Source organism: Coturnix japonica, chromosome 11 (genome assembly GCF_054131305.1).
Source record: "Coturnix japonica strain WE chromosome 11, WE-NBRP24, whole genome shotgun sequence".
Lineage (NCBI taxonomy): Eukaryota > Metazoa > Chordata > Aves > Galliformes > Phasianidae > Coturnix > Coturnix japonica.
The window spans coordinates 25323402-25349152 of record NC_140673.1 but is presented as its reverse complement, the minus strand read 5'-3'; the positions used below and the strand labels follow the sequence as shown (position 1 = coordinate 25349152).

The 25751-nt window shown below is 40.9% G+C and overlaps 1 protein-coding gene across 37 annotated transcripts in view; it reads left to right on the top strand.

Annotated features, from left to right (window-relative positions):
- Positions 1 to 25751, top strand: part of DAB1 (DAB adaptor protein 1) — a 341210-nt gene that overhangs the window by 258772 nt on the left and 56687 nt on the right. For all 37 annotated transcript variants that reach the window (XM_085511816.1, XM_015870667.3, XM_015870676.3 and 34 more), the window contains one exon: positions 1344 to 1543. In XM_085511816.1, the coding sequence (XP_085367942.1) occupies positions 1477 to 1543 (67 nt within the window). In that variant the 5' untranslated portion in view covers positions 1344 to 1476. The remainder of the gene's footprint in view (positions 1 to 1343; positions 1544 to 25751) is intronic.

The window sequence follows — 25751 nt, the reverse complement described above, 5'->3', positions numbered from 1 at the left end:
TATTCCATAACAGGCGTTCAGATTTGAAGGGCTTATTAAAGAAAACCCCTGACACACTTCAGCAATATTAAGTCACTTCACATAGTGCATAGCAACGTAATGTTACTGAAGCATTTTAAAATGTGAAAAGAGACTGGATTTGAAAGAGTGAGTGGCTTCATGGCCCTTGCAGTGGGAAGTGATTTAAACTGTCCAAGTTATTTCAATTTTTAAGTGCTTTACTTCCTTAAATTACTGAGAAGTGCCATTAGCAAACGTATTTAACTGCCGTTAATCTCTGGCCAGATAACCAGCTGATATGCTGGGTTAATTTCTTTATCAAATGCTTATTTAATAACCGGGCACCTGTTCAGACAGCGCAGATGGACTTCGCTGTAATTGCACTAATAATGGAGAACGTTTTCTCCAAAAGAAGGACAAGATGAATTGTTCAATGAGGGAGCATTGTGAGAAATGGCTTTGGGACAGTGTGATCTGCCCTGAGCAGGCGGCTCGTTCTTCTGAGCAGGAAGAGCTGGAGCCATGCTTTAGTCTTCATTGGGTTGTTTAATCCTTGCTTATCGCTTCCTGATGCAGCCCAAGCTTCCCCAGCTCTTGCAGCCTGCTTCCCTCGTGCTTCTCCAGCATGCGTCTGCAGTCACTGCTGCGGCTTCAAAGGCAGATCATTTCTGCATCTCACCAACAATAAATGTACCTTTTCCCATATAGTAACATTTCACCCCTTGCAGGTAGTCCTGTTGCATTTAAATCTTGTGTAAACTGGAAGGCTGAATTAACTGTATTTTCAAGGATGTGTATTTGCACATAGGTATTTGCGAGAATAAGTGCCAGGTGGGTGAAAGGCAGATTCTTATATACCTCAAACACTCATTACCATAAGCAAGATGTATCACGTGTTCAGTATGAGAGATGTTCAAGTAATTGAATGGAAGTAAAGTTTAATATCTGTCAAGATGTTTTTACTTTGTAATTGTGGCATTTAAAAATTGAGATGCTGAATTCGTTGCTGTTGGTGACATTGCCACCTACTTCCCAGGATGTAATCCTTGACCTCCATTATTGGCTTGGAATGACAGGTTTTTGCGCACCTCAGGTGTTATATCTCACCCTTGAAGACATCTCCAACAGGTTTAAAAGCTCATGTTTTAAGCATTTGCAAATGCAGGCTGTGGAATGAGGCATTCTCTGTCTGTAGATAGAGAATTTCATAGGCTTTGTGAGGATGGAAAAGACCACTAAGGGTCATCGTGTCCAACTATCAACCCATTGCCACCATGCCCACTAACCATGTAATATTTTAAACTCAGAAAATGACTGTTACTTTTTGTTTCCTTCTTTAACAGCACTCGAAGGGACTGAATGAGATGAACTGTTTGGGTTATAGTATCTGAAAGGCTCAATTATTCTCTTGGAGACATATTCTAAATGAGCCTGACCGAGATACTGGATCTGTGTGAAGAGGACTAAGGATATAGGATGTCAACTGAGACAGAACTTCAAGTGGCTGTTAAAACCAGCACAAGGAAAGACTCCAAAAAGAAAGGTAGTGTCTGGTTTCTCTTTATCCTTTCGTATCTCCTACGTTATTTCAACCATCTTTTATACATCTCTGATTCTTCTGTTGTCTGTGCACATAGTGAAAGTAAAAGTTATTTGGAATGATAAGCATGAGATGTGTGTTTGTATGAGCTGATGCTTCCTGAATAGGAGATCTGCAAGACTTTGGTGGAGATTTTTATTCTTATCTCTCTTACATTTGTGCATTATACAACTGTATATACATTGGTGTTTTTATTGCTCTTCTTTTTTTTAAATATCATTGAATTCGGAAGCCAAGACCTTGATATCCAGTGGCCGTTTATGTTGTTTGTTGTAACTGTTTTGTATCTTTCACCTACAAAGACAATGATGTTGAGATTGAAGCTGAATGTAATGCGCATTACTAAAGCTGAAAAGTAGTAAAACAGCAAAAACCAACCGAATACCTAACAGTTTTCATACTATTGTAAAAGCCACAGCAATGGCACAGTGTAAACCTGTATTTCAGTGGATGGTTTAGAGTCCTTATTGCTCATGGCCTCAACTCGCATGGAAGAAGTGGTTCATTTGAGATAAAAAAGAAGCTGTAGTTTAGGAAGACATAAATAGGGGAATTTTGATGTAGATGGGAATGTGATCTGAGGGAGAAGCTCATCAAGGCAGGCAGAGAAAGTAAAGCTGATAAATCTGAAAATATCAGTTTTTTACGATGCAGACAACATCTTTTTGATCTATATCTCCTATGTTATTCCTTCTGCTGGAGGGTGAGAGTTTTGAGAAGAGCAAACAGCTGTTAGAGGAACTCAGTGTTTGTTAATAAAATACTCAATATCTGTCTTCTAAATCACGTTCATAGATCACAGCAACAGAATGCTCTGCGCAAAATCTGATTCTAGCCCCCACATGGAAAATGTGAGAATTACCTTCACTGCTGAGGAAAAGCACAAAATACATTCTATGGCAGCAATCAGAGCTCCATGCAGAAGTGTCTGAGGAGCTAGAAGGGACAGTGTGCAGCAGTGCATCTCCAGAAGTGATTGCGCTCAGTGCTGTGAGCACGTCTGCTCACATCCAGCCCTCTGGAAGCCTCGTTGTACATTGAGTGTTTTAGACAGATGAGGTGTACAGCTCTGACGGTGTTTGCTGTTCCAATCTCATGCAGCGAGAAGTCAAAAGAAACTCGATATGCTCATTTGCTTGTTGCTGGATTGTGTGTATTTGTGTATGTTTTAAGAAATGAGCTCTCTGTAAAGTGTGAATGATGGACGTGTGGCAAACGTGAGGCTTCTTTCCCACATTCATTAGCGCAAGCAGCAGCGGGTAGGAAGCACTGGTGTGAGGCTTCTCCCATCTCTCATCAATGAGTTTGATTATACAACAGAGCTGAGTATTCCCAAGAAATTAGGCTCTGATTTATAAACAGAAATTTCAGCTCTGATATATTTTCAGTGGATCAGGTTTTGTGGTTCTGCAAGAGCCATACAGACACTTCTGTTCAACACTTGGTAAGAAGGATCTTCTTACCCTTCATTTTTACCCATCCCAAGGTTCTCCTGCCAGCTGCAGACACTGCACTGCACTGAGACAGAGCAGTCAGTTTCATAAGAGCTTCCTTGTGGAATAACTCATACAGGTGTATCCCATGCTGAATATGAGGTTTGGGGCATTAATGCTTCTGCACGGGTATGGATTTCATGGGATCTTACTTTTGGATCAAATATCTCTTTCTGGAGTCATGCACAGAGCAGTTCTCTTACAAGAGACTATTTAAAATGTTTTTCATTTGGCATGATATTTTTTACAGCCATAGGTCTGGAAGTCCTTCCTGTAAGTCTCTGGTCTTTCTGTTATCATCAGAGCTGGTTTGTAAGTCAGTTTTCTTCTCTATTATTAAGAGTATTCTTAGAGTTAGGACAAAAACGTATGTGTGAAATCCTCTCAGAAGCTGCTATTTAAGTAAAATCTGTAAAACTCTGATGTTCTTTAGAGAAGTTCAGTACTAAAACGATAACATCAAACTGTAATCTCTCAACCATAGTATTATCATCATGGGTAATCTGAAAAATACATCATTAAGAGCCAAGTCCTTAATTTGCCTTTTATTGACCTGATTGATGAATATATGCTCCAGAATTTGATGGGCTCTGGCAAATATATTTGCTTGTATTCTCAGCACGCAGCAGGAATTTAACTGACTGGAAGGTGTTGCTCTTTGCTCTGTCTATTGGCAAGGTGTTGAGCAGTTGGGGACCCATGTTTTGCTGTGACCTGCACAACCCTCCTTCCTACACTTCACTCCATCTTATGAGCTTACAGTGCACTCAATGTTATTAGAGGAGATTATATTCCTGCCAACCACAACCTCCAGCACTAATCTTCATGCCACTCTCGCCTGATATCTGCTGGTAGCTATGTTGTAACTGTGGTCTTTAAGAGCATGGATGAATTCTAAAAGGCATCCTGAAGAGGTTTCATGCTGATCTGTGAAATGAAATCATGCAAAATCCTCAGGAGATTTAGAAAGCTTCAGTCCTGGACTTTCATGGTGATTTCATTTGGTGTGTGATTTTTTTTTGCCAGAAATTATGGATTCTTTAAGAAGAGTGACAGAGAACATTCATGTTAGTTTGCTTTTTGTTTATGTGATCTTCTTCATTGAGTGGTGAATAAACATCACATGTTTGTAGCATTCCTGTTGGGAGGGAAAAAAAAGAAGTCCTTATTAGCCAGAGCATTTAGATACATAAACCACGTTTATATTGCAGTACATGAGGGGGTAAAGGTCACTTTATAAACTTGTACAGATTAATGAATCAAATTGAAAACAAATTGCCTTAAGCCTATTGGAATTAAAATTGATTTAGAAGCTTCTTCGGGGGGAAACGTGATGCATTGATGACGGATCCACACTGACGACTACACTGCATGACCTGCTCATAGACAATTAGACAGGAAAGCTGAAGTGGAAGGTTTGTAAGAGAGCATGCCAGGCTGTCACATATGAACCTGGTCTATGTCTGCTTGTAGGAAGCCAGGAAACTTTTCTAGGGATTTGGTTTCTCCTTGTTGCACTCAGATTCAATAATTGCTCTATTGGAAGCTTAAGAATGTATTTATTTCTTTGTCTGCAAAATCAGCTCTTACTGTAGTCTCTGTATGGAGTCTGTAGCAAGACTTGAGGCTGTACTGAAAATGGCAGGGTCTTCTGAAAACGGAAGCGAGTAAGTCAGGCCTCTTGACAACTGCCATAGCAATCTTTGATGCTAAGGATCCCTGTGGGCGAAATTCCCTTATTTAATAGGTTTCCACTGCAGTGCACTGGAAGCACGTGGCATCTGGCAACAGATTCCAAAGAGGCGTGCTGCCAAGCTGGGGATTGCCTTCACCAGCCAGTAAGACATGCAAGCTGGAGGGGCTGGGATGCAGTGCAGCTCTGCTGGAGCTCCTTACAGCCATCACATTTAACTGAATGAATATACAGGTTCCGCAGCTGTGCCTGAGGAGGGAAGGAGTGAGTGCGCTTTGCTCAATGCACTTCCCAATGCCAGGTAAGGAATGACCCTGCTTGCTGTGCCAGGAGTAGGGGATGCTCCCTGCAGTGCTCTCTTGGGGCTGGAAGATGTGAGACTGATCTTACTGAAATCAGGGTTGCAAAGAGCATAAGCATCCTGCTGTAGTGTGTGACTACTAATTAAAGGGAGTGCAGAGGCTCCAGGACCACTCCATGTGTCAGATCAGGCTGCTGGCTAATCACATCCATTTCACAGGTCTTTGAAACTCTAATGAGAGACTGGAGTCTATCTAGCCATCTGAAGGAGACCCTTTATATCCCCAGAAGCAAAACTGTATTCATACTAAGATCAAACAGGACATTCCTACTTAGTTTAGGAGCCTCTGGGGATGAGGAGCCCTTAAACAAGGTTATGTTCTGTCTTTATCAGTTTTGATCATAGGTGTCTATTGCAGCCCAAGTCTTCCTTGGGGTTTCTTAGACCTCCTTTGAGTCTTGTCTTTAGCCTGATCACTAGGAAATTTGAAGTTTCTGGTTGACATGAAAGTTCAATTATTGCCGTACCTAGAAATCTCAGTGCAGTCTTTGCAGGTTTGTTTCAAGACTGACACTTTGCTTTACAGCAATAAGCGTTATGAACAAGGACAGTCAGATTTATTTCGTTTTCTTATTTTTCTTTCCCTGCACTGCAGCCAACTAACAGCAATGAAAGTGTCATCACTGCAATGAGGCTTTCCCAGCTGTTGGACTGTTTAGGGTTCATTTATTTTTCCGATTACATAGCAAAGATTCATGTAATCCAGCAAAACTCAGATTTGATATAAAGAGTAAAGAGAGAGGAGCACAGCCAGGAGCTCGTTTCATCGACAGGGAGTGGATTTGCTTTGTTTCCTCACAGTAGTTGTATGAGTTCTTCAATAATTTATAGATCAAGTAACTGCAACATTAATTGATACACTAATTGAGTCCACATGCCTGCCTTTAACAAATCTCTTTTGTGAAGTGGTTGCTGACAATATTAATTGCACATCTTTTGAGTCTTGTTATAAGTTATGAATTCATTCTCAAGTTGAAAGAGGGTGGGAAAATCATTAATTTTGACATTGTGTAGTTGTAATTAACACGAGTTATCCAATAACCTATCATAAATTAGAGAGCTCGTGAATTCTGTTTTAAATACCATGTTCAACCAAAGGGGGATCCGTGGTTGTGTTAATTGAAATGTTCTTAGAGGGAGATGGATGTTGTCTCTTGCTGCAATTACAGTGTTTACTGTTGTTTTTAATTGAGAGACAGGTCTGCCTAAATTAAGGTTGGAGATCTCCGACTCTGCTGTTCCTTCATAGAGGAATCAATAATCTGTTGAGCGCAAGAATAACATTTCCTGAGAGCTCCTGTTACTTTACCATTTCTTTCAATATTTTAACAGTCATCAAAGCATTTCAATTGAAACCAGCAATTAGGAGCTTAACGCAACGCAGTCATTAAACGTAGGTGGGTGTTACAGCGCTCCAAGGCTCTGTAGAGCAGGAAATCAGCTGGTGATGGGATCACCCATGGATCCAGCTCTGCTGGTGCTGTGCATTACTGCACTGCGATGCTACACGCAGCTCAGCTGTATGTACTCCATTATGTCTGACCTTTAGTTAAAATAAGGTGGAAGTGAAGGGCAGGGGATGGCATTTCCAAATGGGTAAAGAAGTTGGTTTTCAGAGAGACTTATTTCTCCATCTGCAGTTGCTGAAAAGACTCCAGGAGAAGTTTGTGATGACACCTTAGTGTCAATGAACTGTTCAGGGAAGGAAATTCTATCGTGTAATGAGTGCGGCTGAGGAGGAATGACTTAATTCACTCAGATTAGTAGCTACATACAATGCCTCTAGAGGTTTGGATTAGTAGAGGTTTGCTAATACAGCTCACATGGAAGTACTCTACAGGGATAAGTATGTTGATGATAATGCTTTTATAGCATTCCGTGTGCAAAAGCATTTGCTTGCTTAATACTTACTAATAAATAACGTTTCTGTCAGCGTGTTATGCTACATGTATTTGAACATTGCTACTTTTTTAAAGGACTCTGCCTTTTCCAGTGATGGTATGGAAAGCTCCATAAGTTATAATGCAACAAGTCACAGCACTGCTCTGTAAAATCCAGGTTAGAGGTATATGCTGGCTCATTGGCATATTTTCTTCTACGAGAGGCAATAGCGAGGCCAAAGCCAATATCTTAGCTTTAAACTAACCTGAGATTTGGAGACAGACATGTTTCAGTTCTGTAGCTCATTCCCTGTTGCTGTCTATACAACCTGTGCGTGCCACTCTCAATACCTTTGGAGCCACATTTCTCTTCCTTGGCCATCTTTGAGCTGTGCCTTGGCACTGTTTTCTCTTTCTGGTGGTGCAGATGAAGATTAGTGGAGTTTTCTCTAACTTGTGATATAGACAAAGCATTTATCCTGTTCTTATTGCCCAGGCTGGAGCACCAATCAATAGAGCTGATAGCTTATTTACAAGTAGGTGAGCTTACCTTACTACAGTACTGTTGGCTTTTTCCAATTTCTTTTATTTATGCTGTTGTGCAGTGCAGAAGGGCAGTATTGCCATTGTGGTGCCCTTTATTATTCTGACAAGAACAGAGTAGCTTTTACTTCCATTTCGTGGAGATAGCATTGCTCATTGCTGCAAAATAGCATTGAAAATAGGACACGTTGGGCAAATTACCATTTGTCTGCTGTGTTGTGAAGCAGCGTTTCCTTGCTCCATGTTTATCAAGTGGAGATGTGAGCAGTGTGTGGTATCACTGGGCTTTGCATTTGCTTGTGATGCATGTATTATGGAAGAAAACAGGCTGTTGCTCCATCAACACAGAGGTCTGTGTGTGTAGAACCAAAAATTTTAACACGGTCATGTTTCTAGGATCTCCTATTGGAGGGAAGTGAATCTGTTTGGGAATGGGGTTCATCTTGTCCTGGTCTGGTGGTTGGCGGCCCTGCACATAACAGGGGTTTGAAACGAGATGAGCATTGTGCTCCTTTTCAACCCAGGCTGTTCTATGATCCTACAATTCTAATTAGGTAGAAGGCAAATACATCAGAGAAGTTGACTCAATTAATCCTTTTCTTTATACTTGGTAGCCTGTATGAATTGTACATGGAGCTCAAACGTCTGAAATCTCATAAAGTGAGTTAAATGCATTGGGGAAACTGGATATACTCTACGTGTGGGCTTGGCTGAAGTTTAATGTTGTTTATGTATATGTGTTTAATGTTTGCTGTGGTTGCTGGTGTAAGGATGTTTATGAATTGCCATTTTTTTAAGCACACAGACTCTAGAATATCTCTTTAAATATAGTGTGTTATCAGCACTTCTCAGTGCAACTGGATGTGGAAGAACGCAGCCTCTGCTGTAGTGAGCATGTAAAAGAGATGGCAATTCTAAAGAGATGCTGGAAGATCAAAACGAAGGCTACCTACAGAGTTCTTTGTCTGTCTCTCCTATTTTCTTTCTCTTTGCTAGACTGTAACTAAAGCGGTGTGCTATACCTATAGCTCTGTATTTAATTGCATGAAGAAATGCTGGGGCTATGAGGTTAAGCACTGAAATTCTAAGGAAGGACAGGCTCAAAGCTCCCTAATTTAACATCCCTTCAGGATATACATTTTCATACAATTTTTAATGAGCTGATCTCATAGTGCTATTTCCTGGAGACCTTTGCCCCATTCAGTGAATGGAAGGACAGTGGTCAGGAGATGCGCTCCATTTGCTGCCTTCTCTGCTCCTCTGTCAAGATATAGCTCTGAGCTTTTTCATGATACTCCAACCCCAATCTGAACACGTCGGCCTTGATAAGAGCTTTAAATCTTAGCAATGTTCTTTTCTTATATATTCCTTATTAAAAACTAAAATAAAAAGCCTAACAACAGGTTGCTAAGAAGGCAGCCTGATAGATTTTGCTAAAGGTCACATCACAAGGATGTTAAAAGGAGCACAGAAATTTTTCTGGAGTAAGAAAAATACAGCCACAATAGAAAATGGTCACAATAATTCAGCTGGCAGTGCTTCAGTATAGGATGCTGCTAGGTGTAAAAAGGGAGGCATTTTGTTTCAGGTGAGAAATAAGGCCTTGGGATTCCTAATTCAAGAATTATGCTTGGTTGGTTGATTTCTAAACAAAAGGAGCAAGTCTGCTAGCAGGAAAGCTTCCATAGGCAGGTATTATTTTCAGCTAAGAGTACGTCTCGTGCCTAGGAATGGGAGAAGAACTTTATCCTTAGGCATGATGCTGAGGAGAAGTCCCATAGCACGCTATTTTCTTTGGCCTTTCTTTCTTCATTTACTTTTGCAGCTCCGTTCTGCTTTTAGAGAATAGGAAAAATCTGAATATTTTAAGTGAATCTGCTTTTTTAGTCACTCTTAGCTGGAAGAAGGGAACAATAAATTTAAATGGGCTGAATGACTGGAAATCATCAGGGGGCTTCAAAGCAGCATCGTCAGAGCAGTATTCAGGAGAGATTGCTTTGGCAGCACTTTATGAAGAAATCAGAGCCGACCAGGCACAAGTGATGAAGAGAACAGATATTGAGGTCACAGCAGCTGTGAAGATGTAGATGATGAACGTTGTCGAAGGGTTAGAGAGGGAGGAACCAGTTTTAGTGACACTGAGTGGTTTTATTAGGAGTTACCAAGTTCTGCTTAAAGTGTTTAAATGTTCTGTGCCTTGTACCTTATCTCTATGTACATACCTTAACAAAGCCCTGGATAATGCAGGTTGATCTCCTTTCTCTCTTACTTGGAACCACAGAGTGGATTGGGTTGGAAAGGACCACAGTGATCAGCGAAATGTGGAATCACAGAATGGCCTGGGTTGGAAAGGACCACAATGATCATCTCGTTTCAACCCCCTGCTATGTGCAGGGTTGCCAACTACCAGACCAGGCTGCCCACATCCAGCCTGGCCTTGATTGCCTCCAGGGATGGGGCATCCACAACCTACTTGGACAACGTTTTCCAGTGCATAATCCAGTTCCAGCAAGTCCTTCCTTGCTGGACAAGTGTTAAGTGGTCCCACTGCTGCTGAACTGCTCACTTGAATGAAACAAATGGAATTTTGGTGTTCAAAAATATATAAGAGAGATCTAAGAACCCAACGGCCCTCTTTAATGCTATATTCACTTATTGTTTTTAATGTAGGGGTATTAAGGGAGCAACAGGGAAATGGGGTAAGGTAGGAATCTTCTGAAAGCAGCAAACCTTCACTGTGTTCAGAAGCATTGAGGATGTTAGCTTTATTTCATCAGTCATTCAAATCAAATTATCCCATAACGACTTTCAGGGACATGGTCATTTCAGCAAATAAAGAAAAGGCAAACATATATGTCCTATATTTGAGCAGCTAGTTAGCTCCCCACTGTAATTCCTTAATTCAGTAATTCCTAATATCGTATTCAATGCATAAACTGCCAGCATACTGCAAAGATTGTGAGGATCAAAAAGGAGTTTTTTTAATCTTATGGTAGAACCAATTACTTGGGGCTAAGGGTCCATACAGCAATTGGATACTGGAATTATACTAAGTGAAATAATGGTGTGTTTATATGAAATACTTTGTGTATTTCTATTGAATTCCCCAAATCTTAAGACAAAAGGTAATCTTTTGAAAAAAGACTTTAGGGGACTTTCTATGCAATGAAATTTGTACTTTCCTGTTGCCTGGTGATCATCTGTTAAGATAGCCAGATACAAAGAAGTAACCTAAGTCGGTGATTCTTTGGTACTGTCTGTCAGCCAGATTTATAGTAAGACTTTTGCAAGACTTTTATGTCTGGCCATTTACTATTTAAGGTCAACAAAGTGTGGAGTAAATATCTGAATGAATTTTTGCATGGCTGAAGTTCTGAAGAGAGAAAGAACACTTGGAATGAGGGTGGTGGAGTTTCTTCTTTCAGAGGAGCTCTCTTGTGTAGAGCCATTGGTGAACAGGAAAGAGTAAAGCAGAGCTACAATCAGAATTACCAAGGAGAACTTCTTATGTTTTATTAAACAATATGAAAATTACATGCCACGTATTAGACGTGGTTCTCTCCCAGTGAATCACGGAGGAATGTACTGATGAATTCTTTGGAGAGAAAGGAGTGGGAGATACCCAAGGTGCAGGTTTGTTGTGTTCAGGAATGTGGAGATATCTTGAGAAATTCCACTTTAAACTTGTGAATTTGCTGCCCACCAGCTGAGCTCCTTCTCTGCTGGGATCACTCCTGTGTGTTCTTCCCTTTCTTCATACTCCTCTCCATCAGGATAAGTGTAAGACATTGCAACATCATCTGTAGTTGATGCCCTATAACCTCTGTGTGCAAGATTGTGTCGTTTCTGTTACCACACTAATTATATCCAAACATGGTTGGTTTTTTAAAAGCAGATGGTGTTTGGAGGAGACTGAATTCTCTGAGGTTAGTAATGAAATTTCCATTTGAAGTAACCCAGTTCAAAGGGAAAAATTTCCCCTTTAGGTTTAGACCAAAGGTTCTAAAAGCCTGAGATGTGGAAACGAAAAGGCGCTAGCTCTAAACGCCTTTCAAATTATGTCTCTTTAGACTTGCTGAAATGTTTGGCTAAGCTTTTTTCTCGCTTCTTTAAAATATTCAAGGTTATTGGCCTGCATTAAACTCTAAACCCCGTAAACACTATCTTAGTAACCAAGTTATTCAGAACTGACAAGCTAAAAGATTTAGAAATGGTGGCCTATGTGGGGAAAAAAACCAGACTTCAATGATAGAAGTGGGCATTTTTTTCCTCTAAAAATATAATATGCACGAAATTAAATGATTTTAATTGCCAGCAGTAGCTGCATAATAGAGCCAATTCCCTATGGCCAATGCTGCTTGTGTAAGCAGAGCACCCTGGAATATCAGTAGTTAGTTAGCTAGAATTTTATGTTAGAAAAGATGCTGATGTGACCAAGGAAACAAATTGAGAGGATATTACCCTTCAGAGCTCTTTCTGACAGCTTTTTGAGTTGGATTTTAGTTTGATCTGTTGCGTGTGGTGTGCTTTGAGGTATGAGATTTCCTCGTGCCAGTGTTCCGGTTATTAAGAGGTGATAACTTACTAGTTTACTCACCCTGAGCCTAACAGTGATATTAATGCTCGGTCATAATTTTAGGGAGAAGGATTCTTATTTACCTTGATTATTTCAATGTCGAATTTGGAATGGCTGCAGTGACAGCATTCATCTGAATGGTGACATTTCACTTCCCAATGCAGAAAGGGAATGTGAACACAAAGGCTGGCACGGACAGATGGGAAGGGTGTGCCAATGGGTTTATCAGGCCATTGTACACTGCAGAGCTTTGTTTTGTGTATCAGGTGGAGGTGTGGCTAAAGCTTCACATGACTCTTCTTTAGTGTGCTTAACCTTTATACCAATAGCATTTTTATTCGTGTAGCTGGTAAGTATGAAAGGAGATTGGAGCAGGAAGCCATGGCAGAACTCAGCAAATTCTGTAATCACGGTATTAACCTACTTCAGAGACTTAGGATCACTCACTTGGTGAGGGCCATTAAGGATGTTTTCATCACTCCTGCTCTGCTGCTAGATTATGAAACCAAATCTTGTTCGCTTTGTGTCTTAAGCTGTAGGCTGTGGGGCAAGCGATGGTTCATTCTTTGCTGTGTGTGCACAGTTCTGCTATAACACAAGAGCAAGGAGCCTTCTGAACCAAGAGCTGGCTATGGAGCCTGTCTGAGATGGCCCCACATTGCTCATGGGGCTGCATTTCTACCATGCCTCATCTCCTCAAAAGGAGCTCCAAGTGGGAGCTGTTTCGAGACAGCCCAGCTTTCCTTTGCTGATAATTTCCAGTCTAAAGAGACAGTAGCCTGCTGGCAGGTTTTAGCCTCATTCACAGTAGTAGGAAGTGGCAACGGCAGGATAGGAAAGGAAATTGACACCTCTGCAACTAAACATTATGTTCTGAGCTGTGTTCTAATTATACAACGTCGCCTCATGATGAATGAAGCGTTCCTCTAGCTGGTTTCAATTAAGCTTTGTTTTCAAAAGGAAGTGTAGGTTTTAATAAGGCTCAAAATGCGTGAAGGTTCTTCCTTTTGACTTTAGTGAAACAAAGAGGGCTTCACTGTTTATTTTCTCTGCGATGTATGTTCAGAAATGCTGAATAAGAGTGAAGTATTTCAGTTGGATCAAAACACAACATCAAGATGGAAGTGTTGAACAGGAGGATGAAGCAGGAGACTGCATGAGTCTGGCAATATAGCATCTGTTCTCTGATATCCCATAATAAGCTGTTTGAATTGGATTCTGCTGTCCAAACTGCTCCATGGATAGCAGCCATCCAGACACTGCAGTGCCCAGTCCTGGATGCTGGCAGGAGAAGGGCCAGCTCTGGGTGCTCACAGCTCTCACAGCAGAGGTCAGTTTGGGTAGGGATATGCTGACGTATTGCTCAGACAGTATTCTTGACAGCTCCTATTTGTTTTGCCAGTTAAGTGGAAAATCTGACCTGCAAATTGGAAACATTTAGTGAGATAGTGAAATAGATGTGTTCTAAATATATAAGAACCTGCCTGCAAGCAGCAGGAATCTTTAGTCTTTACCTCGGGTGAGTTAGGGCTCAAGAGATAAAGATCTCTGCTGTAGGCTAGATTGCTCTGTGGTGAATAAAAATGATGCTCTGCGATAGGTTTTAAATTGACTTTTGGAGTAGTGTATTCAATGGGAGCCGTTCTGATGAATCTATGCTGCTTGGATCCTGTTGGAGGTGCTGCAGTGTTCACTGAGCTCCAGACTGAAGTCTGAGGAGGTAACACATAGGCAGGAAACCTACACCAAATATCAATAAGAACTTAGGGTGCGCATTTGGGATTTTACTGTTGTGTTGTTAGGACTCTAAGGTAAACGTGTTGGATTTTTTTAGTGTTGGCCACTGCATCCTGATCAGGACTAGCTGAAATGTGAGGGGAAAGAATAAAAAGTTAATGTCGTGTGAAAATAGGAGTTGAGGCTGTTTCATGCTCCTGCTAATGGATCTTAATGTTTTATTTGGCAACTTTAGGCTGTTGTTGAGGGAGAGGTGGCAAACCTCACAGCAGGGCATGCTGCAATGGGAGCAGGTATGCGTTTAGCAGCAAGCAGATGCCACGCGTGCTACACACAAGCCTTGCTATTTTGTCAGTGAATGAATGCATGGAGCTTATAGAGTGTCAGTCAACTGGAATTTCTGTAGAATTTTGATGGAGTTGGAATGAAATTGCTACAAAGGAGGATGGGAAAGCTGCCTGAGAAATCAGAGTGCTGTAACATTAGGTGCTTTGTAAACCTCGCTTGCTCTGTTCAGATGGAAGGTCTCCACTGCCACATAACTTGTTCCTGTGCACTGTAATAAACCTTGATCTCACTTTTTAGACCTGATTTTAATCCCCCAATCTCCGACACGAACATACAACTTCCTGTAAGAGCAGACAGGACTGTAGAAATATCTCCATCTCCTGCAGGTGAACAATGTGGTGTGATGTCATGAAAACACAGAAGTATTCTCTGTGTTTCTTAAGTTCAACGCCCCCTCCCCCCCACCTGCACAGATTTGAAGGTGTCAGAGCCTTAAAACACACTTCGGACTCCACTCACATGACACTGAGAATCCTGCCCAAGGCAGATCATACAATCATATAATGGCCTGGGTTGAAAAGGACCACAATGATCACCTGTTATCGGAGCGTATCAAGCCCTTTTATTGCTGCACTTCTTGTGTGCTGAGTGATTGCTTTCAGAGTATGTAATAATATTTAGTTGTCACTTGATGCTTGCATCCTGCTGTATGGCAACCATTCCTTATGGTCTGAATGCGCCCAAGTGAGATGCAACAGTAATGCCTCTTGGCTGAGAGAGTATCTTCACAGGAGGTCCAAATATGTGAATACTCATGAGTATTAAGAATGTGATGTGTTTGATACTTTGCTTTTACTCAACTCATGATGATCTGGATCCAGTGCAGTGTTCTTGAAAAGGGTCTTTTCTTCCTTGCTCCAAAGCTGCTCAACAGTGGCTTGGAAAGTGTGGGAGCTGCAGTATTTGTACACACACAGGCAGGAGATGTCTCTGGTACAGCTATTATTCCCTTCTTAATTAATTAACCATAGCTCTAAATCAAAACCTGCAGTTCGTGTTGTGGTTGTTTTCTCTCCCTGAGATTAGGTAACCTGAAATGCAGCATTTCAAGTAAATCATCTTTCAGTGCCTTTGCAATCTGATTTGTTTCACTTTACTTACTGCTCTTTGGCATCATTACAATCTTCTTTCCATTGCTGTCTAAATATAACGTTTCTGCTGTGTTTATTCGGGAGGTTGCAGGTAGACAGCAGAGATGGTGATGCTGAACAGAAAATGACAGCGCATCAGCAGCCTCATAAGGATGGGAAGCAATGGTTAGCACAGCTCAGGAAAGGAGCCAAAGTTTCACTTCTATGGATTGCTGGAAGGGGCATTTTGTAATCATGAAACAAAACATCACATAATGATCGAATTGAGAACTTAAACACTGGCCAGGCACCAATAGCATCAATATATTCAAGTGAGGAAATAGATCATTCTCATGAAATGACAACAGCTACAGTAAACAGCAACATTCATTTTCATTTTGCCGTGTCCTTGCACCTCCTATTGCTGGGATTTTCTCCACCATCTTGCTAAAACTCCTTTACAAGAGTAGGATTGTCTTCTTATTTTGTTCTCACCATTTCAGTGAGCTGTGAAATAATGGAGGATGTTGAAGGGGTGGAGGAGGCATGTTTTTACAGAAAGCTGTGGTAGAAGCAGAGAGGTTGGAGGAGTTTCAGTCTCATCCCTGCTTTACAAGGATGATAACATTGTGCCCAGTATCCACAAGGAAGTACAGGAGCTGCTAATGCATACTTAGAGTTTTCCATTGCTGGGTGTATTTATGGCATGCCTGAACACAGAACTAGTAGATATGCTATATACAAATCTATGAATACTCTCTGTGCTGGTGGAGCTCTGTCTTTGTATCCTAAGCCTCAAAGTATTTTATTAACTTGAAAAATAAACAGCACGCTGCCTGGAAATCATGGGTGTATTCTGCCCGTTGTGAGCAGTGCTTTGTAAGTTGTAATTGTAGAGCTACTTAGAAAACACAGAAAGGAACCTGCACTCATTGGTGATGGGCAGTGAATGCAAAAATAATAGAGCAATCAGCCACCACAGAAATGATGCCACCTCAAGAAATGACAGTAATTTACTGTATGCTGCAGCATCGTTCTTCATTTTTAGGACTTGATTTCCAGGATTTGTGTTTCTGATATTTATGACAGATGTAAATCTTTGTAATCCATGGGGTGTAAAATTAGGGATTGCGTGCCTGGAGTGAGGCTTTGGTGCTGCTTTGCTAACTCATTGTGGCCTTCTGATATTTGAAGGGAGCATATAAACAAGAGGGGGAATGACTGGGTGGGTGGGTAGGACAAGGGGGCATGATTTTAAACTGAGTCAGGGAGGTTTAGGTTGGAGATTAGGAGGAAGTTTTTTACCCAGAGGGTGGTGATGCACTGGAACAGGTTGCCCAAGGAGGTTGTGGATGCCCCATCCCTGGAGTCATTCAAGGCCAGGCTGGATGTGGCTCTGGACAGCCTGGGCTGCTGGTTGGTGACCCTGCACACAGCAGGGGGTTGGAACTGGATGGTCATTGTGGTCCTTTTCAACCCAGGCCGTTCTATGGTTCTATGATCCTAAATAGCATCAGATCCAACAGCAGGAAGTTGTGCTTCCTCCCTATGCATGGAGGTCCCAAATGAGAACATCCGTAGATTGTTCCTTCAGGTGGTGCATTAGCGAGTTGTGCAGAGGGAAATGTTGCCTTCTGTACCAAATGATAGCATCAAAATGATATTTTGTCCTCAATGGAGGCATTGTTCTCAGGTTGTTGTTGTGTTTTAGTGTGTCAGAGCTAGAGAGCTGCACTTTGTGCCTATGGAAAACCCCTGTTGCTGCGTTTGAATGAAATAAGAAGATTTTCATTGACTTTCTCATTTCTGGCTTCAGTAAAGCAGTGTTTGACCTCATTGTCACTTAGTTTCGCTGTTGTGAAACTCGGTATGCTTTTATTTTCCCATGCTTCTCCTTTCATACATGTGAATGCGAGGATATGCTTCTGTAGAGAGTTTTCAGGGTTGCCTTTTGCTTTCCAGTGCTCTGTGAAACCTGTCCTCAGGGCTTTCAGTCCCAAAGCAGATCTTCAGAATCACTTCTTTTTGTCATCTATTATCAAGGTTACCAACTAACTGAGGGTGACAGCAGAAGAAGATTAGAGTAGTTCTGTGTTAGCTGAGTCCTGCTTTCTCCTACGGGGCTTATTTAACATTAATAATGAGATTGAACAGGTCTCAAAACTTTTCCATTGGTGAGAACATGCATTCATTTGAATCCTTCCTCTCAGTCTGGCTTCCTTCTTCATAGAACCTGTGGAAATCTTTCATGTTGTGTTAAATTGCATTGCAATTAGTGTTTAAAATTATATAAGAGACAGAAGTGCACAAGTGCAGTATCCTTAGGAAGCCAGCTTGCAGGACTAAGAATGGGTAAGGGATGGATGCCAGAGGAAGAAAAAAAGGCATTAGAAGAAGCAAACAACACGATAAAATTCTTTACCTGGTAAGCTGCAATTTTACAGCAGAAGTGTGGAATTGATGGTGCCTGGTGATGAACAGCTATAGCCATATATTTCTCTTCTCCAGGAGCATAATGAAGGTCTTAGGTTAGAAGACAAACCACAATGACATTACTTAAAGGTACCCTGGGGAACTTTCCTATACACAGGGCAGAATATATAACTCTATATTTATTTTTACATGCAACAATATATTTACTTTTTCGTTTGAGCCAGCACACTGGTTGGGAAAATCATGGTGAATATCTGCTGTTAAGTAAATAAAGTGGAAAAAAAATGTTATCTTTCTTTGGCTCTAATGAACTCTATGTTGTTCAGTCAGGTAATACTCACCCTGGAGACACTTTTCACCTGAAAGGAATGGAACAAACTGATGTCAAGGAATACAGGAATAACTGTAGGTTTGATGGCTCCAGAGGATGGCTGGAACCATCAGAAGGGCTGAAGATGAATGTTATAAATTTTTTTATGCAGTCGTGGGTGACGTTGTTTGCAGATAACACTTACATTCAAGTCATTGCCTTAAATGAATCTAAACCATAGGAGAAAATGAATTTTGTATCAATTTTTATTGCTGTGAGAATTGAAGGTTCTTGAGAAATCACAGAGTTAGGAGCTGGCCTGTTTAGAGGTGGGTAGGTGTCCTTGGTAGGTAGATAGGTCCAACTGCAAGGCGGGAAGTTGTTCTTAATCTCTGCCCTATAAAAGCTGATGGTTTCTTCTTTTCCCAGTGAATGTACAATGAAGTTGTGTTGGCCCACTGACAAAATTGCCATTATGCTATAGAAAAACAGCCAAAAAGATGGTAGGCAGGGGAAAGACATGAGACATTGGGTTAGATTAGGGGGAGTAAAGGTCATCTCTGGGCACTTTGTGCTCTGGGCAAGTGGATATGGAGATGAGGAAGACTATGGTCAGTGAATGAGAGTTACAGGTTGTTGTAAATTGAAGGACACCGGTATTGGACAGGAGCTCCTGCAGCTGCTGCAGAAGTCACTGCACTTCTGTTTGTGTAGCACACCTCCGTGCTTCTGCACCTTGAAGTCAGCAGGTGGGACTGTTTTTTTTTTGCAGCATCTCATTACGGTTCTCTTCTCCTCCGCCGTCATTTTCATCAGCCAGCATTGTTGGGTGCAGCTCTGAAATGCTGAGCGCTGATTTCAGCACGGTGAGCAGCTGCGTGCTCGGTGTGGTGCAGGAAAGGAGCCTCAAAAATCACGTGGAATTCAGCGCTTGGAGCAGAGGCACACTTTGACCTTCACTGGTTAACCTTGTTAGTCAGTAGACCTGCGCCGATTTGCTATTAATAAGCTGGCCGGCAGATCCCATTTATAAACACAGATGTGCCAAAAGTAAAGCAGCGGTGCCTGCTGTGGTATGCAAGAGCGTAGGCTGCTCCAAAAGTAAGGCTTCCTATTGATATCCCTGGAAGCTACTACAGATAGAAAGAGCACAATAACATTATTTGGTAGGGCAAATTCTCAGCTCCAAAACACTGCAGTTTGGAAAGGGCTTAAATTAAGCCTGAGCATTCACAGCAGCCTTGAGCCTGGATAGGCTCTGTGCAGATATGTTGACTTCCATCTGTTGAGAAAATAGTGCTAGCAGCAAAACTGTGAGCAGGAAGCCTCTTCCATCCCTCCCATGTTTGGTTCTTGAGTCGTCTAGTCCCTCTTTTTTATATCATTTGTTTCTTCTCACTTTGAACAATTTTTCACTGGATCTAAAATCTCAAGACTTGTAGTGCATGCAGTTGTAATTCTACCTCTTCGTATGTACTTATGAGGACATAATCCTACTGCCAGCTAACCACACAATACTATTGATAGCCCTGTGCAGGGTTGTAAGTGATATTTATTTATGAAAGGTGGGGAAAAGGGATGGATATTTGACTTGTTTCAATGAAAGCAGTGAAGTGCTGTTCAGTAAATTAACCCCATTATTTCAATTTGAGACCTTCTCTCTTGAGGTATTAAGACTAGAAGGAGATTAGAAAGTCCCTCAATATTCTGTTGTGCTGAAATGACAGGCAGGCAGTCTTGCTTTATACAATGCTGTCTTCCTGTGTAGAGCAATTAGTGTTAATATGGTAATGATAATCATTTCTATAAATTATTCTTAATTAACTATTTATATAAGTTACTTAAGGACCCGTGTTTAATGGTTCTGTGGGCTTTTTCCCCTGCTGATTGTTTTCCCTATGTATTTCTTTTCTGCTCAGCATTAACTCTGTGATATCCAGACTTTGCATTTGATGTAGCTGATCAGTAATTAACACAGAATGCTGCAGAGATGATATGGTAACAGGTGGGTTCCTTCCTTTAGTTGTGCTATCGTTGCCAACAGCTATTTTTTACATGTCAGAATCAAGCTCCCTATATTCTGTATAGTGGGGCAGGCAATACTGAACATAGAATCATTAAGGTTTGAAAAAGACCACTGAGTCATACCATCAGCCCACCCCCACCATGCCCTCTAACCATATCTATCAGTGCCACGTCTCCATGGTTCATGAACACCTCTGGGAATGGTGACCTCACCACCTCCCAGCATGGTGGTTCATCCCACTGTTTTCAGCATGTGGTAATACACCCCTCTGCCCTTCAGGTCATAGAATCATTAAGGTTGGAAAGGACCACTAAGCAGATCATCTGGCCTGCTGCTGTCATTGGCTTCTTTTCCTTGTGCACACACAAAGCATATACCAATACTTTATGTACATAATCAGCCTAACTTCCTGTATACTGCCTAATATAAAGTGCGTGTTTCCCTTTTTACTATGGTTTATGTTTATTGCACACGCTGCATTGTTTTATGCATGCAGTGTGCTTATTGAATGTGTGCTTTAGTCAGAGGGATTTTATATTCCATTCTTAGCATCGTTAGTGCTGTTTTCCTAACCAATTTTCATCAGGCTGTAGTTTAGTTTAATTCACTTCATTATCTTGCAGAGCAGCTCCTATCTGTTGGGCTTTCCTTCCATTTCCTGAAACAGTGAGAACCTGAGTCTTTAGCTTTGTTTCTCTTCTGTTTCTCGGAGCATCATTTACATGCAGATATAACATGTCCCATACTTGGATGCATTCAAGGCCAGGCTGGATGTAGCTCTGGGCAGCCTGGTCTGGTGGTTGGTGACCCTGCACATAGCAGGGGGATTGAAATGAGATGATCATTGTGGTCCTTTTCAACCCAGGCCATTCTATGGTTCTATGATCATAGGGTTTCTGTAAGGCAGCCAATCAGTTAAAGCGAAATACTGATAGCTTTACAAGTCAATTAGCACCTCAATTCATCACTAGTCACTGTCAAATTAATACTGAAGTAGGCATGTGAAAACCTCATCCTTTGTTTGCCTTCAGTGAAGGTGCTTTTGCAATGCGTTCATTTGCATTGTGTGTATAGTGAGTGCAATTTTCAGTGCTCTCATTTTTAGACCTATCTAAAATTCAGGGTCAAAGATCATAGAGCAACTGGTTTGCTTCAGGTCACCTAAAGAATATGCAAAGTTCAGTCAAGTGCTAAGATTTATTCTAATTGGGTAGCACTGATTAACTTTATGTTGTATCTGTTCACTTAGGAGGTATTTCACTATTTTGGTTTATTTTCATGTATATGCAGCTTAGGGCTTTTGATGTAAATAAATGTAATTGCATGACTAGAGCAGAAAAAATAACTTCAGCCTAATCAAGTCTAAATTGTCTGCTTTAATAAGACCTACAATAGTTAAGATACTTCTCAAAAGCGATAAGCTATTCATATTCAATCTGTTGCATCCTTAGATTTTCGCTGCACAGGCTTTTCTTTCAAAGGAAGAAATGGTGGAAAGAAATATTTACGCTAATGGTGAGCTCTAATATATGTGAGAACAAATAATTGGAACTTCAAGACGTGATATTTTGGGAAAAGAACAGATAATTACTATTTATTTGTTGTCCCCTCAGCTGCAGCACGTCAAGAAAAACGTAGCTAATATAAATTACACTTCCCTTTAGTGCTGATTACTGAAGGAACGCTTCATCAGAACTAGTTTTTGCTGCTGCAAAAGTATTCATCCAAATGCTCTTGGTGAACAAATGGAAGGGGCCGAGAGCCGGAAGGTCTGTGCTGGTCTTGGCCATACAGCCAGAGAAGGTGAAGTCCTGAGCTGACCCGCTGTGTTACACAGACCCACTGTGGTGGGGCAAGTCCCATATACAGTGGGCTTTATCTGTTGGAAATAGATCGGTATCGCTAAGCTGGCTCAGTATCCCTAATCTAAGCAAGCACTGTTGTATTAGTTCGGAGTATATTGAAGTGTATTTGCAGCGTACTGAAAGCTCAGGACCATATCTCTCAATCATACTGCTCCTGTCCCTGTTCAGGTTTTCAGGTGTATTGGTGGTGGTGATTTAGCACTTGCACTGTATGAATGCTGTACCATCATGTCTTCCTTTGGTTCTTGGAGTAGAGCACAGGTAGAAGAAGTCTGAGTTTATCCTGCTTGTTGAAAGCAAGTTGGCTGGGTTAGCTTGGCTGTCTGTTGGAATACAGACTATTATTAAAATTTATGGAACAATGAACAGGTAAATGTTTCTTGTAATCAAGGTGAATTAAATTACAATCAGAAAGATGTCCCTGTTCTCACAAGCCTATTGCAACCTTGCTCTCATCTCACATCCATCCAGCCTTTCCAGGATGGTTTATTGGCTCAACCTGTTCCCCACATTATTACTTTGGACAAAGAACTTTATGGGGGGAGCGTCTTGTCTGAGGAAAAGGGATTCAGCTCAAGAGTTCCACCCTTCTTTTAAATTAATTGTGTCACTACCAAAAAGATGAGATGATTACGGTGATTGTGCTGCTGCCCTTTTATAAAGTAATCAAGCCATTACAGGAGTAGGAAGTAAGAAAACCATCAGGATCATTAGTTCTTTAAAGTTTTTGCTACTTTCTTTATAGCTGCTAATCAGAAAAAGTACTGAATATCTCAGCTATTATGTTTCAGAAAACAGTAGTTTTTGTGGGGAGTTTTATGTCACTGACAGTATAATTAAACACAATAAGTAAATAAACCCTTGACCATACCATATAGATAGAAGGTTTTTATTTACTCATATGCAGAATGACCTGTAAGACCCCAACTGCCAGCCCACACCTATCCCTTTTTCAAGGCAAAATGTCTTTGCTACTGTAAGCAGATAAATTAATCACAACTGGGTTGTTCTACAGAAGACACTCCCAGGGATAAGGAAGATCTGATTTTCTTTTTTTAATTTTTTAATTTTTTTTTTGTTTCAAATAAGGGAACTTAAATTACTTAGGGGACTACTTAGCTTCCACTGCAATTAGATTAATGTAGGAGGAATCTTGATTTATTTCCAGAGATGAGTGTATGTTTCTAGGTCAGTGACTCTATTTAGAACAAGAGATCGTAAGGTTTTCTAAAATAAATCAAGCGTAGTGTTAGGTGTGCTGCTTCCCACTTGAATTGTGGTTTAGTTTTCATACGATTATCTTTTGCCCTTTTCTTGAGAGGTGGCTTGAGACTATAGGTGTTAAAGTTCAGAAGTAATAAATGGATTAGGGAAGAGAGGGAGTGGTAATAAAATGATCTTCGTTGCCTTTATCAGAGGACTGATGTCAGTCACTCAGAACCAGGAAGGGGAAGACACTTGAAAGTTTAGTTCTACAAAAACTAAGTGGGCAAATGGGGTGTGTAAGAATAAATGAGGTGTGGGTTTGGAGAGAGCAGAATGAGGCTGCTCTTCATAGGGTGTGTGTCTAAACCAGGGGACTCCTTGTCACAGTGTGATTTGCACTGTAGTTTTGGGTCAGGTGCTCAAAGTTCAGAAAGCAGTTGGGGAAGGTCAGTGAATTAAATGTATATATCTATGTATATCAGAGGCTGTTAATTTGCAAAGCTGCCCCCTCTGGATTAGGGTGTTTCAGGGATTGTGTCGCTGCCATCCTGGTCAGGATGGACCACGCGAACCACACAGGAATTAACTTCTTGGAAAGAAAATGGTACTCCAAAGTCCAGGTTCATCCCACCAAATTTAAGAGACTTTTAGCTGACACATTCTACAGAGGATCTTGATTGCCTTAGCATCTCTCTCAGAAAGTGGATCTCCAAAGCTTAACTTTGGCTGATGCTTGGGGATCTTGATGTGGGGATGGAGGTTCTGCTTGAGATGAGCTCTCTGCCACTTCTGCAGTTCAACAGACTGTGATTATCGATAGGGATGTGCAAGATGCTCTGAAGGGACACGGATGCTTTAAACTGATAGGAAGGTGATTTTAAGGAAGCTTAAGATGACAAATTTCAGACCATGACATCTGTCTGAATCAAGCAGAAATTTCTGGATTTGGCCCCTTTTATACAACTTGGAGAATGTATCATTGTGGATGCTATTTCCATGGAAAGAAGCAATTGAATGTGTGGTGTGTTGCAGTGTGTGCTGCTGGTTTGGTAACACATCTGTTGAGGTGCTTCTTAATAGAATCATTAACATTTTACCTTTTGGAGAAGCGAAAAGTCAAAGAATTACTTGAACCTCTTTTTGAATATATGGGATGCAGTGCGAGGCTGAAAATTAACTAATGTTTCATGTGGAAAAATATCCTCTGGCAAACTGTTAAATGTAAATTTTAAGGGAGTTGTATGTCTCTTTGCTAGCTAAACAAGAATTTTCTTTTCCCAATATATGCTTGATATGATAAACTTTCTTCCTGATATCTAATCCACATTGGGGGATTTATGGTAAATATTAGCTTAGAAAGCAACCCCACCCAATAAAAACACCCCAACCATTCCTCCCATGAGAATCCTTTGCTTAGTCCTTCAATGCCAAACCATGAACTGGTCTGTTCCCTACCTGCTGCCTGTTACAGCCACTTCTGAGTGTTGCGGTTTCAAAGATTGGTGACCTAACTAATTACCAAACAGTACGTGAATTTACAGCCCAATGGGTAATTATTTTCTTTGGGCCATGTATTGTATTCTATGTGTAAACAGACCCTGGCAATAGTCATCCACAATAAAATAGAATTCTGTGGAGCGATCTGCGTTTCAGCTCATAAGCAGAGAGCTCTCTGTTGTGTTTCAGCTTCCCAAGTCTTTTATGAGGTGACCTGTTATGTATAAACATGGTTTATCCTCATTGATAATAATGCATATGCAATTGTCGTCTGAATGCTAATCCTGAAATATAGTTTGGGCTGCTTTTGTATTCATGATAGATTTTATGAACCTTTTTCATTGCTGGTGATGTCAGCAGAATCTTTCTATTGAATTATGGATTAGACATTTAATCAAGGTCTGCACACCATTACACGAGTCTCTTCTCTGTTTTCTTCTGAAAAATGAGATTTGGGGAAAAAAAAAAAGAATAGATTCACACTGGAATTCAGTGAGCTCCTGATGAATAAAATTCAACTTTGCATCTCGTATCTCTGACAACAAATAGACAGAAACCAAGGGATGCATGTCCAGCAATAGTTTCTACTGAAAGCCAATGGTACTTCCAACATCAGGAAGGAAAGAAGGCAAAATTCAGAATCATTTCTGCCAACTCTGATGCACTGTTTTGGAGTTACTCATGCAGATGTTAGTTTTAAAGCATATGTTTGTCCTGGCATTCCTTTCTCAGCATCTTGAATCACAGTTGAGAAGTGACTGCACGACCAACTCAGGACCACTGGGCTCCGTGGCTCAGTAATTACATCTGTTTTTCTTCCAAATTGCTTTTGTCCTACTGCCTTTTAAAACCATTTCTATGAGTTGCTAGGATACATTTCTATAAATGGAAACTGTTTACACAGCCTCAACGTGATGAATCTTTGTATTTCACTTATTTCTTGCCAAGGCTTCATTGTGAGGCACTGCTGAAGTTTACTAAGCTCTAGAAATTGTCATATAATCCCATTTCTTTGTTTGTTATAATCAGAGAAATACACAGCTGATTAAATGAGTCTTGTTTTGTCTACTATTATTAACCCTTCTGAGCTCTGCAGTGCTGTTATTCCCCAGT